This window comes from Lampetra planeri, chromosome 1 (assembly GCF_965212315.1).
Source record: "Lampetra planeri chromosome 1, kcLamPlan1.2.h2, whole genome shotgun sequence".
Taxonomy (NCBI): domain Eukaryota; kingdom Metazoa; phylum Chordata; class Hyperoartia; order Petromyzontiformes; family Petromyzontidae; genus Lampetra; species Lampetra planeri.
The window spans coordinates 2,738,886-2,752,031 of NC_136107.1; the positions used below are offsets into that span (position 1 = coordinate 2,738,886).

The 13,146-nt window shown below is 49.4% G+C and overlaps 1 protein-coding gene across 2 annotated transcripts in view; it reads left to right on the top strand.

Annotated features, from left to right (window-relative positions):
* Positions 1 to 12,715, top strand: part of LOC144727630 (formin-like protein 3) — a 62,139-nt gene extending 49,424 nt beyond the window's left edge. For both annotated transcript variants that reach the window (XM_078606631.1, XM_078606718.1), the window contains 4 exons: positions 265 to 366; positions 2,526 to 2,612; positions 3,798 to 3,921; positions 9,765 to 12,715. In XM_078606631.1, coding sequence (XP_078462757.1) covers positions 265 to 366; positions 2,526 to 2,612; positions 3,798 to 3,921; positions 9,765 to 9,868 — 417 coding nt within the window. In that variant the 3' untranslated portion in view covers positions 9,869 to 12,715. The remainder of the gene's footprint in view (positions 1 to 264; positions 367 to 2,525; positions 2,613 to 3,797; positions 3,922 to 9,764) is intronic.
* The last annotated feature ends 431 nt before the right edge of the window (positions 12,716 to 13,146 follow it).

A 13,146-nucleotide genomic window follows, 5' to 3' on the forward strand; every position in this document is an offset into this window, starting at 1 on the left:
GGGCAACGTTTCAGGCAATGCCCCCTCCCCCTCCCCCCCGTCATCACAGCGCACTATGAAGTCCAGGCAAGGTAGAGCGATCAAAAATAAGGCAGTTATGACTCGTGCAAATATCGGCCCGCGAAAACCATCGCATCACCTTCACGCCGTATATCGTTTTTATGATAGTTGCGTGCGTGTGTGTGCGTGTGAGAGAGAGGCACTCTCCCAGCTATGAAGGCGCGATTGACCCTCGCGACGTTTTGCATGGCGCGGTGTTTGCAGGAGGCGTACACGAGCGTGGTGGAATATTACGGGGAGACCACCAAGAGCATGCCTCCCTCCACCTTCTTCCCCTTCTTCGTCAGGTTTACCGCCGCGTACAAGGTGAGGCGTGGTGGCCTCCGCGGTGATGTCGCGGTGATGTCGCGGTGATGTCGCGGCTGCCACGGCGGGTCGCACCGTCGGACTGGCAATTCAAGGGGTCGCCAAGTGCGATCACCCCGGTGGGGTTAAAACGACGGTGCAAATATCTCAAATTGCCCCCTCCACTCATCCCTCTCGCTCGCTATTCTCCCACCACCTCTGTCCGCCCGGCAGTATAAATGGGTGCACCCACAGTTAAGTCGAGCGGTAAGGTCGCGTGTGGTGGGCTAAAGAGTGGGTTTACTCCCACGTATTACGAGGCGCCTGGCCACCTTGGGAGAGTAGACCAACGTACACTCTGGAGATGGTTCTGGCGGGTGGCCCTTCTGCCACCTGTGGCGTGGGCACGACACTGCCGGGCTGCGCCAACTGAGACACCAGCCCCGCCGCCGGTCTCGTGGCGCGATGCTCTGCCGTTCGTCCGGAGCGCCGTGACGCCCGGCGCGCGGTTTGGGTGGCCACGGCTCAACCGCAGGGCTCAGCCGCAAAGCCAGCGGTGGCTTTGGCGCAGACACTGCCAGCGTGCGTGCGGGCGAGTGTGCCCGTTGCGGTGACGATGATTCGTCGTCGGTTTTTTTTTTCTGCGCCGACGTCGTTGCCGCGTTTTCTCTCGGCCACGCTCCGACGCGTGGCCGTGCGTTCACTTTGCTGCTGTTGTTGTTGCTGTTGTTGTTGCTGTTGTTGTTGTCCAACGCATCGTGGTGTGGCTCACGCAGCTTGTGGTCAGCGCACAGTTTAGGGAGCCTCGATCGCGCAACCGGGCTGTTCCAGTGGGAGATGTCCACCGAAGCGCACCCATTGCAGCATTTTTTTAAGAAATGTTTTTTGAGCTTCGTTTATTGTGCTTCCTCCAATTAGCACGGATGGCGACGTACGGTGCGAAAGAAGTTCAACAAACATGCGTACTAGGAGACAACGATGGGCTGTGTTCGAAGCAGCTTTTTCCTCCACAGATGGAAAATAAAAAAATTGGCCTTTTGTGAAAGTGTAGAATAGGGAGACGACCTACAAACTTCACAACAGAGAGGCACCTGAATCAGTAATTGAACCTTGGGCCTTCTTGCTGCGAGACACAAGTTGTTCCACTCCCGACAATCTGCCGCTATACATCTAGCAAATCCCGATGCCATTAAATTCATTCCCAAATCTGACATTCGGTTGAAATATTTTGCCAGTTCTTCAAATGCCTGACCAAATGAGAGAGACATGGGTACACATTCAGATAACTATGCCTGTATGGTAGCTGTATGATCACAGCTATGCACATTTGTTCCAGCCAAGTGGCACTATGGTAGAGCACGCAACTCACAATGCTACGGTAAGGCCCACTGAGCTATGTAGCTCTTTTTCAAAAGCGACCTGGCCACAAATGATAGCTCAGCGAAAGTGGCTTATCACGTGGGAATTTATTGCGGCCAAATACTGTAAAATACACGTTTCTAAATGTGAAGGAAAAAAACCGGAGGACCCGGAGAAAAATCCACACGACCACAGGGAGAGAGAAAATGCAAATTCCAAAGATACAGGCGTCAGGGTCGGGATCTAAGCCACAATCTCCTGGATGTGTGCTCGCGCCACGTGTGTGGCACGGTGGTTACTTGAGGCTCGCTAACGGCCGCGGCTGTGTAGAGGTGCCGGCGATGAACAACACCCCCGACCTTCCCTCAGTGCCGGATGAAGCTAGTGCGGGGCCTGTAGCATGATGTTATAAAGGGTCCGTCAATACTAAAAAAACGTACAAATTAAAACACAAAATTTTAACTTGCATGGTAAAGTAAATGTATTTTTTCATTTGCTATACAGCCAGATAATACCACAAATCGCTAACCTCAAACACCCAGTCGTTCATAAAAGTAGAAGGTGGTATAGTACTATAGTAATAGAGCAAGTGCAGAATCACTGAACCGGAATTGATAGCTTAAAAGCATTTAGCGCGGGGCCCTTGAAAGTGCGGGGCCCGTAGCTACTACATATTGTAGCTACTTTTGCTACTAGAATAATCCGGTACTGCCCCCCCCCCCGCCACATCGCGAAAGGCCAGGCTAAGCTAAGCTGTGACGTGACATGGGGGGGGGGGGTTATAGCCGCGTGTCTGACGGTGGAGCCGCGCCCTCTTTCAGAAAGCGGAGCAGGACAACGAGGCCCGGGAGAAGCTCGAGAAGATGACCAAGAAAGAGGATCCCACGGACAACCAAGAGGAGGCGAAGGTAATGTCGGCAGTGTGCCTCTCTTCTTGGGGGACAATGACAGGGCAATCCGCAGGGCAGGGCCACGCTCTATCTCTCTCTCTCGAGAGAGAGAGAGACTTTTAAAGAACTTTTATTGCCGCCAGCAGCAAAAGCACCGGAGGCGATTTCGATATGAAATACACAAAGTCACCAGCAAACAAATGAAAATAAACGCTACAAATCGACGCGCTGTGGCGCTAAAAGCACCGCGCACAACACGAAATAAAAGCCACGTGGTGGTGGTGGTGGTCATCGCGGACGCCACGGTGACGAGCGAGCGCTTCAGAAGGTGAACACGAGGGTGCCGTCCACGCTGGTACAAAGAGGGGCTTTTCCGGCTCCCAAGCGTTCGAAGAAGACGTGCACATCACCGACACGTGTGTGGTACGCGTGCTCCAGCCGGAGGCGCGCCTTAAGCAGGCCTCTGAACACTGGAAGCACAGAGCAGCCGTCAGTGTCGAGAGAGACAGAGAGAGGGCTCAATGTCAGCCTCTCACGGTTCAATTCTGCCGTCGCAAATTTGGCGGCAAAAATAATGGGCATCTTTCGCACGAAACTTTTATATTAATAATTCACAGTCCCCTTCATCAATCCACTGCCGGTCGAAGATATCCCCGTGCTCTGTCAGTCATGGTGATTGTTTCACTATATCTCATTGTGCCGGTCAGTGCCACTGGTTGGTGAAAAAGGAGGCCCAAGATCTGTTCATATTTCACTGATGTCAACTGATGATCAAGTTAATATAGCGGTGCGCTAACCACTACGCCACCAGTTTCCCTTTATTGGTAATTATTGACGCGATTTTTTGTAGACACTGCCATGTAGCAGTGAAGTTAATATAGTGTCAACACCTGTCATGGCTGCTCACATAAATCCCACGGCCGTCTCTGGGCCTCGCAAGTCAGAGCTGAAATTGCACGGACTGTCGCTCACTTCCTTAGAACTTATTTTTGTGTTTAGTTTGTTGTCCTTCCCCCCCTCACCTCCGATTAGCACGGTTGACTACGTACGGTGCGAACAAAGTTCAACACACACACACACACACAACTTGTCATTTATTTTTTAATTTCCGTCGCCTTTAGTTGACGCCTAAAAGCCACGTTAAACGCACACCGAAAGTAAACGGGATCGTGACTTCGGGCGTCTGATATGCGCGGCCTCCAGTCGGAGAGCGTGACTGCCAAGAAACCTCAGATGGACCTGATGGCCGAGCTGAAACGGAGGCAGCAGGCGAAGGAACGTGTCGTCTACGAAGGCAAGGACGGCGCCATCGAGGACATCATCACAGGTGCCCCACCGTCGCACCGCTGCCACCCACCCACTCGGCGGACGCTCGCACGCACACTCGCTCGCAAAGACAAACAACACCCACACCGTGCCGATCTCGTCAAGGAGTATAAACGCGAACTTCGGTCATGCTCGCAGCAGCAGCAGCAGCAGCCTTTTGGCTATGTCCATCAAACAAAGACGGCGGCCGTCTGGAACGCTCTTCCGTCTGATGTTAGGAATCCGCTGGAGCTATGCACTTTTAAATCTAGATTGAAAAATGATTTCTTTAGAACTGATTTTTGTGTTTAGTTTGTCCACCCCCCGCGCCTCTGATTAACACGATTGGGTAGGTACGATGCGAAAGTAGTAGGTCATACATACAAAGTCGAAGATCTCCTGTATAGCCTTAACAAACTGTTGGGGCAGGTGCTGTTAGCACCTACCAAGGCCAGCACAGCACACGAGGGGGTGGCCAGCACCACGCCCGGCCACCTTTGTCTCCCCAGTGATGATGTTTACACATCGCACGAGGTACTCATTTGAGGCCGAGTCGACCTAGAGGAAATCCAGGACCAATTTAGGCAATGGTCACTGGTGTTGGCCTTGCGCGGCAATCGAACCCAGGTCGCTGGGTTCATAGCGCAGCGCTCACACACACACACGTGTACACATCACGTGTGTACACACACACACACACACGTGTACACTGCAGACACTCGCGGCTGACGAGCCTCGGGACTGGAAACGTTCGTCAGCGGTGGTGCCAGTCGGTCTGGAGCCCTGTGGGCAGAAGTCTATTGTTGGGTGCATCATCACCTGAATACGAACACGCTGTGATGGATAGGCTACCTAAGTCCATGACGTATATCACGGTTGTGTGAAATAATGATGGGTTTAGACTGAGCACAATTACAATAATTTTGGAAGTAATAACTTTTATTCTAAAATGTATATTTGCGCTCTTCGCCCCCTCCATTCGCCCCCTCCATCCCAGCTTAAATAGTCGCTCCAAGCCTGGGGCTTGTAATTCAGACTCTGTCTCCTCGACAGACCTGTTCTCCACCTGAGGACGGCTGCTTGCGTTGTGGCCGAAACGTCGTGAGAATTATTTTATTATGTTTTATTTTTATAATTTTATTATTTCCATTCTACGTGACTTTACCGAAAGAACCAAGAAGATGTATATTTGCGTTGATATTTGGTGCACCCCTAATTATTATTGAAATGGGGACCCCCCCCCCCCAATGTGTCACTTGGGGCCCCGAGGCTTTTGCTGAGTTGATTTGTGCAGTGCGTCACCGTCGGTGTGAATACTCTGGCACGGTGTTGTGGAAGTGGTGTTGAAGCTCAGGCTAAACTACTTACCGCTGTGTCTTCGTCATTAATACACACTGCCTTTTGTGTGGACTATATATATGTATATACACAGGGAAGCCCAAAAGTCAGGACACTGAGGGTTATTTCATTCATCTTCTTGGTTCTTTCGGTAAAGTCACGTAGAAGGGAAATAATAAAAGAATAAAAATATAACGTAATAAAATATTTGTAATATTTTATTTTATTATTTCCCTTCTACGTGACTTTACCGAAAGAACCAAGAAGATGAATCCCTGCATTCACGAAAGCTTTAAATCGAAATTTATTTCATTTATTTTAACGCTGGCATTAAAACATTTCAATTGTTTATTCTTTAAGGTAATTATTATCATTATTAATGTTTATTTGTATTCTTCCTTTGGGGTCACACTCGACAACGAACGCTGAATGAATGGAGGCAAAAAACAGTAATTGATGGATGTTGAAAGATTACATCAGTAATGTTTACAGAAATCCGGGATTAATTGCCAAAGCGATTTTATGCATGCATGCATGAATGTTAATGGAAGTCGATTTGAACATTTGGTAGAATTAATTAAATCAGCCTATATGATTTGTTAAAAACAAATACGATAACCGTACGTGCCCTGAATGTTGGGCCACGCCGTACACAGGGATGTGTTCAGCTCCTGCTTATCGTGGCAGCGCAAGGGTGGCCACGTGGAATTAGAATTAAAGTTTTGAGGCGGCGTTTGATAATGACGCCGGTGAAAAAGTCTCAAGTTGTCATTCAGACGCTGTCTTTCCGACAGACCTGTTCTCCACCTGAGGACGGCTGCTTGCGTTGTGGCCGAAACGTCGTGAGAATTATTTCATTATGTTTATTTTATTACTTTATTATTTCCCTTCTACGTGACTTTACCGAAAGAACCAAGAAGATGAATCCCTGCAGTCACGAAAGCTTTACATCGAATTGATATTACGTTTAATTTTTATTATTTTATTATTTCCCTTCTACGTGACTTCACCGAAAGAACCAAGAAGATGAATCCCTGCAGTCACGAAAGCTTTACATCGAATTGATATTACGTTTAATTTTTATTATTTTATTATTTCCCTTCTACGTGACTTCACCGAAAGAACCAAGAAGATGCATCCCTGCAGTCACGAAAGCTTTACATCGAATTGATATTACGTTGAATTTTTATTATTTTATTATTTCCCTTCTACGTGACTTCACCGAAAGAACCAAGAAGATGAATCCCTGCAGTCACGAAAGCTTTACATCGAATTGATATTACGTTTAATTTTTATTATTTTATTATTTCCCTTCTACGTGACTTCACCGAAAGAACCAAGAAGATGAATCCCTGCAGTCACGAAAGCTTTAAATCGAAATTTGTCCTGAGTACCACACTTCAGGTGTAGTTGGTTTAAAAAAAATCACAATTAGTTACAGCCCTTCTTACCACCATCGGGTTTCGCTTTCGTAGATTCACCTTTTATAATGCACTTAAAAAAGGTGGCAATTTCTTTTCCTCAGACATATATTGAGGTGTCTTTTTTCTCCTGTTCGCTATTATTTACGTAAATGGCTGCCCTTAACCCTTGAGTCGCCTACAGAGCTGCGTTGACGGGAATTCTGCATGTAGCCACGTGATCAGTTTCAACCCTCTGCTTCTCTTCAGCAGACCACTGCAAATTCTCTCCACCATGGCCTCTCCCACCCCCTCCCTCACCTCAAAATCCACATGATCCAAAATGCCACTGCAGATTGCTGACCCGTATCTCGATACGTTACCGCATCGCCCCAATTGCTCTGATCTCTCCACTGGCTCCCATCGTCACTGTCGTCAGCATCCTCCGTGGACTCGCTCCTGCCCGCCTCTCGTCTCGCTCCGCTCTCTCTCCCAGACGCTTCCTGCTCCATTGACGAGGCCATCTGTCTCCGAATCACCCACAGTTAACCTTCACTGAGCGGGGGGTCGCTCCTTCCCTTCTGCTGACAAGTCGTCTGGGACTCTCGCTCCCCCTTGCACGCGTCTGTGCCGCCAACTCCCTCCCTGCCCCGGCTTCAAATATACTCTGGAGACCACTACTATTCTTCTCTACCTATAGCTGCGTGTACGTCAAACTTCTTTCGCACCGTACGTAGCCAACCGTGATAATCGGAGATACGGGAGCTGCCTGTTTCCTTCTGTCAAATAAATCAACAAACGCAAACACGGCACACACGCGCACCTGCTGATTGCACGCGATGCGCTTGTTCTGCTATTTTTTGTATTATTGTTATTGTTGTATGATGTTATTATCACACCTCCGATGGACACGGTTGGCTACGTACGGTGCGAGAGAGGTTCAACGTACGTACACACGTTGCATGGCAGTCACCATGCCCTCACTTACTTTGACACGATGCGTGGCCGCGCAACGCTCTGCTCAATGCTCCGCAGCGCATTTACTTTTTGAAGATCCATCAGACGTGGACGCCTTTATTGATTTATTTCCCAGGCGATAAGAGCAAATTTTGACTGAAAACCTCGTGATATTTGTATTATTCTTTTATTCGCTTTATTTTTATAATTTTATTCTTATACATTTTTCCAATCTACGTGACTGCCGAAAGAACCATAGGATACGATGAGAGCAAAGTCAAATAATCTGCGCGATTGATACCGTTTGGTAAATATTAATTCTTAATGATGGTCATTTTGTTTTTTGCGGTGACCGCACAACTTTGTCCTTGCCTCGTGCTGCCTGCACGGGACCCCGTGGCCCGTTTTTAGCTTCACGCGGCAGGACGGGATGGAAGTGAAGGGATCTATTTTTGCCGACCGGACGTAGAGCCCAGCGATGTTTCATGTCGCACGCTCCGCGGCGTTTTGCCAGCGCTTCCCGCGGGCAAAACGAAAGCATTTTCATCCCGAAACGTCTGCGCGACAGGGAGCGCCGATTCTATCCGAGGCTCTTTTGCTGTCGGCACGCTCGCGGTGTGTTTTGTTTGAGGATCGACGTTTGACCCAACGTTTATATATATATACCTATTTTTTTTCCCGAGCAAAATGTTACTCGTTCGACGCAGCATCCTCCGGTAGGAGACGAACGTGGAATATGTTACCCTCAGCCACAGCCACCATAAAATACCGGATGCCTAATGCATGACAGTCACGTGTCGCCTGTCAAATATGTGCAGGGCAGCCACGCATTTGAAATTACCATTCACTCAACTGGGATCCGCTACATGTTAACTCTCTCCAGACTCACGTTTAAATTTGGTTTTGTTCAAATCATATCGGGTTTCTCCCGAGCCTCCCCAGACTCCCTGGCTGACGTTTCACCGCAGTCCAGCGCTAAACATTTGTGGGCAGAACTCGGTTCTCTGCCTCCACATATCAGTGAATTCTAAGAAAAAAAAGTCCATCAGCAGTTTTCTTTGTCGGACCACGTTTGCCCAGCAGCAAACTCTGGACCGGTTTCGACCTTCTGCGTCTCATCGGCAAACCCGGTTGATCAAAGTCTGCTGGCCTACGAGATGTTCTTTGAAAGAGCACTCCACGTAAACCATAGGGCCCTGTTTCAACACCAAACAGCGATATTATGCACAAACTATGTTTGCGTTTCAATCTTGATTTTAAGCTTTCGTGACTGCAGGAATTCATACTCGTTGGTTCTATCGGTAAAGTCACGTAGGCAGACAAGAAGGCTCACCTGATCGAGTCGCTCTACCTTTAACACCTGATGACGGTTGCTTGTGTTGCGATCGAAACGTCGTGATCTAGTATTATTGTTTCTACCTACGTTACTTTACCGAAAGAACCAAAGAGTATGTTTGCGTTGTTTGTAAACCATTGGGTAAAATCGCGGAACTCCGTATAGCAGAGCACAAAACTCTCTCGTGAGCAGAGACAGCCACCATGTGACCAACCGGCTTCTGGGGGTCTGCACCACGGCACAGAGCACTGCTCCGCATAGGTCACGCAACAAAAAGCCCCTCCCCTCCCCCGGGATGTCAACGTTGATCGAGTGGTGGTGATGGTGGTGGTTGTTACAGACTCCACCACCCACCTGCGGGGCCACGAGGCAGTCGAGCAAGTGGGTTGCTCACCGAATTGAGCGTGCGTCGTGTGTTTCTCCTGGCGCTAATGAATCCATGTGGGTGGCAGAGGTCAGAAGTCTGCAAGCCACCACCTCCTAGCCCTCGCAGGTCGGCAACCTGAATAACAAGAAGAGCCGTTTTTTTTGTTCGAATTCGTAAAAAAACAATAATCAATATCTCAAGAGCCACAATGCAATGCGGCGAATACGAGACGGCGGTCCTTCGTGGACAACGTCACGAAGCGGTTTCTGAAAGAGCCGCGTGCGACTCCGAAGCCGCAGATCGACTAACACCCCCCCCCGTCCTCGCCCGACACGTGGACGCACGCTTCTCGCTACAGTCTCCGCGCGATCCGTGAGCCCTGCGGCGCCGCGGTGACCGACGCTGGGGACGGTTTGGCAACCGGCGGCTCTCACACGTTGCACCCCTGGGCCCCGCTTTCCCCGCAGATCTGAGGAACGCCCCGTACATCCGCACGGCGGTGGGGCGGCGCAACTCCCGCAAGCGCGACGAGGCGGGCGTGTTGGTGTCCAGTTCGGAGATGCAGCTCTGAAGAACGGGGTTGCGGAGAGGGGCCGATGGTCTCTGGTGGGCCCTGCCTCGACAGCCCTGGTGGACGAGGAGGGGGGGGTCCTGGTGGAGGGATCTGGAGAGCGTGAGAGGATGTCAACTTCTTCGATCCCGACGCCGTGGATTTTTCGCCGAGTCCTCCCGGTTTTTTTAAAATCCACATTTCGAATCGACGTGCGTTCAGAGAGCAGTTTTGGCTGCTATAAATTTGCAACGTGATAAGCCACTTCGTTAAGCCATCATTTGCGCTCCTGAACAAAAGTTACATAGCTCAGTGGGCCTTACCTGGTAAAAAAAAAAAGTTTAGTTTTAGTTTATGAGAAGTCAGGTGAGTGATTGGTTGCGGGCACGGAGCTTGCATCCATGTCTGTACCAGATACCATCTCTGCCGCACTGTGACCTCCGACTGTGCGTGATCAACTCATTAGCCACTCGCGTCAAGCCACCACCTAAATAGCCCAGTGTCTGATATCCCTAATGATCGGTTTAACGTCAGGCCCAATATCAGTCCCAGGGGCCTCGTTAATTGCACAATTGAGATTGTGGCTGCAAACGGGGGGAGGGAGGAGGGGGGAGGAGACGGGAGCAGGGTGGGGGGATACTGGGGGGGTGAGAGAGAGACGGTGGAGGGGGGGGAATTATAATTGGAAAAGACGACGGCAATCAACAGCAATTTCAATTAATCTCTCAATTAATTTCCTCAACTCTATTGTGCAGGTTTCTACCCTAGGCATGACTGCTGAAATGTCTTAATAGAGTGCAATTAGTTTAAGGATCTGTGTGTCTATCCGCTCTAGGTACGTGCCGGAGGTTGTGTTGTGGTTGCGTGTTTTGTCGGTCTGCCAAGAGAAGGGATCGAACTCGTTCGTGTAAGTCGAGGGGGCTGCCAGATGCTTCTTCATCTGGCACAGGTTGAGTTGTTTGCAAGCCCCACTCACTCGGGGTAAAGGTTCGACTCCAGAGTCAGGCGGGAGCTTGGGCCATGCATCACCGCTGCAGCAGTAACACTCGCGGACGCACAACACGAAGGATCTCGGTTCAATGCCACGCACGGGTGCCTTTTTCCTGTGTGGAGTTTGTGTTTTCTGCTCCCATGTCCTACATGGGGACCCTCCGTGGGTCTCATGTTTCCTCACATAGCTAAGGGCATCAGAATCAGAATGTTTCTTTATCCTGGAGGAATCCGATGAGCTATGAAGCTATTTTCTTTACAGATGTCCAGTAGGGGCGGGTCAGAGAGTTACAATGACGAACAATACAAAAAAATCGATATGAGTGCAAAGGGAAGCAAATCACTTAAAATAAATTAATAAACCAAAACTAAATAACTTTTATTTTACCAAGCAAAGCCCACTGAGCTATTAGTTAATTTTCAGACGCAACCTGGCCACAAATGATAGCTCAATGAAAGTGGCATATCGTGTGGAAATGTACAGCAGCCAAATAATCTAAACGTATCGTGTAAGTGGTGGTGAGCAAACACCCCTATGCTTAAGACGAGTATTTGGACTGCGTGTGGCTGTATTGGGTTGAGTCGCTGAGTACAAGAACGTCACGATCACTCAGCCACCGCGATCCCGATCAAAATGTTGGCTTCTGTCCGTAAGCCTGCAGTGTTGCATACTCGTATTTCAGGGTTTTGACGAAAATCTATATTTTTACAAGTTTGAAGGTAGAAAATAATCTAAATATAAATGCTTTGTAAAGACTGTGTTTTATGCTTTTAAGCGACATTGAAATTATGTTTACAAAAGTTGAAAGGTCAAATGTGTGTTATGCAATTAAGAAGAAAGGACGTAGCATTTTGTAACATAATGGCTGTCTTGACTCCAATTACGAATACTGTTATGAAACCGGGGTTTTAACGGACCTGAGAGGTTTTAGCGGGAAGTAAATGACAGGGACCTCTTCCCGTGCCGTCCTGGAGACCGGGATTAATTTCCGTGGCCCGCGTCACCGGGTCGCTACGAAGCCTCATGTCCCCGTGAGCGCGAGCCCTTTGTTCAGAGCAATAGAAATGTTCACGTTGTTATATTTTTTTGAAATCCAAAAAACATCATCTCAGGTGAAATTACCCGCGCCGCCGATGAGCACGCTCGGCTACGCGAGGTTGCGGACGAGGTTCGGCGTACGTACTTACATAAAACGGCGACTTGTGGAACTTTTTTTTGCTGAAGCTGCAACGTGTCTTTAAATTTCGATTGAAAGCTTTCGTGACTGCAGGGATTCATCTTCTTGGTTCTTTCGGTAAAGTCACGTAGAATGGACAGACCTGTTCTCCACCTGAGGACGGCTGCTTGCGTTGTGGCCGAAACGTCGTGAGAATTATTTTATTATGTTTTATTTTTATTATTTTATTATTTCCATTCTACTTGACTTTACAGAAAACGTGTGTCTTTGTCGTTACCTGCCTTTGTTAGAGCGACGTGTCCAGGTGGGGTTTGCGCTGCTCGCGATCGCGTTGCAGCAGTTGGCGTATTTCCAAAGGGTCAACGACCGTTGCCCTTTGCTAAAGTTGTGGCTGTGAGAATCGCTCTCGACACCATAATAATCGGCGCTGTTAAAAACAAAATCGCTTTGCGAGCGAGCGCGCGCGACAATTCGATTGGTTTGGCCGAGTCCGGTTCGCGGAGGGTTTCACGACGCAATCGTTGCTCAGATTACGACGTGTCATGCCCACACACCCGTTGTGGTTTTCGCGGCTCGCTCGTCCTACGAATGCGTTCGCCGAGAGCGATGGAACGGCAGCGTCAGGCGCGCGTTCCGTTTTGCAAGTAGCTAAGCCTGAAACGAGCGCTAACGCCCGAACGCCACACGGACAGATGCGTGACACGACGACGCCTGACTGCCGGTGACGCTTGAGATGTCGAGACTGGCTCGGGGTAGTTGCCGCTGAAATTAATTCTGTTGGGAACGCATTTCACGTGGGGTAGGTGACAAGTGTTCGCCTCCTCGACTTGCCCACCCCTTGTCAAATGTACCAGCGACTGGAGCTGTGGGTGGGCACACACAATTGACTGCTCACAAATGAACGGAGGTCCCGTGGCACCATCCTTCCTTATTAGACTCGTCCCTCTCACCCAGCGCGACACCGCTCTCTGCAGGGTTGCCTCGTCTCGCGTCGGACGCTTGCTCGGGGCTCGGTATACTTAATGCGCTGCCGTATGCAACCCTTGGCGCTAATTGGTGAGAAAGGAAGCTGCTTGCTTGCTGCTGCTGTTGCTACACAGGGCCGTGTAATCGAAGAGGGACGACTTCGCC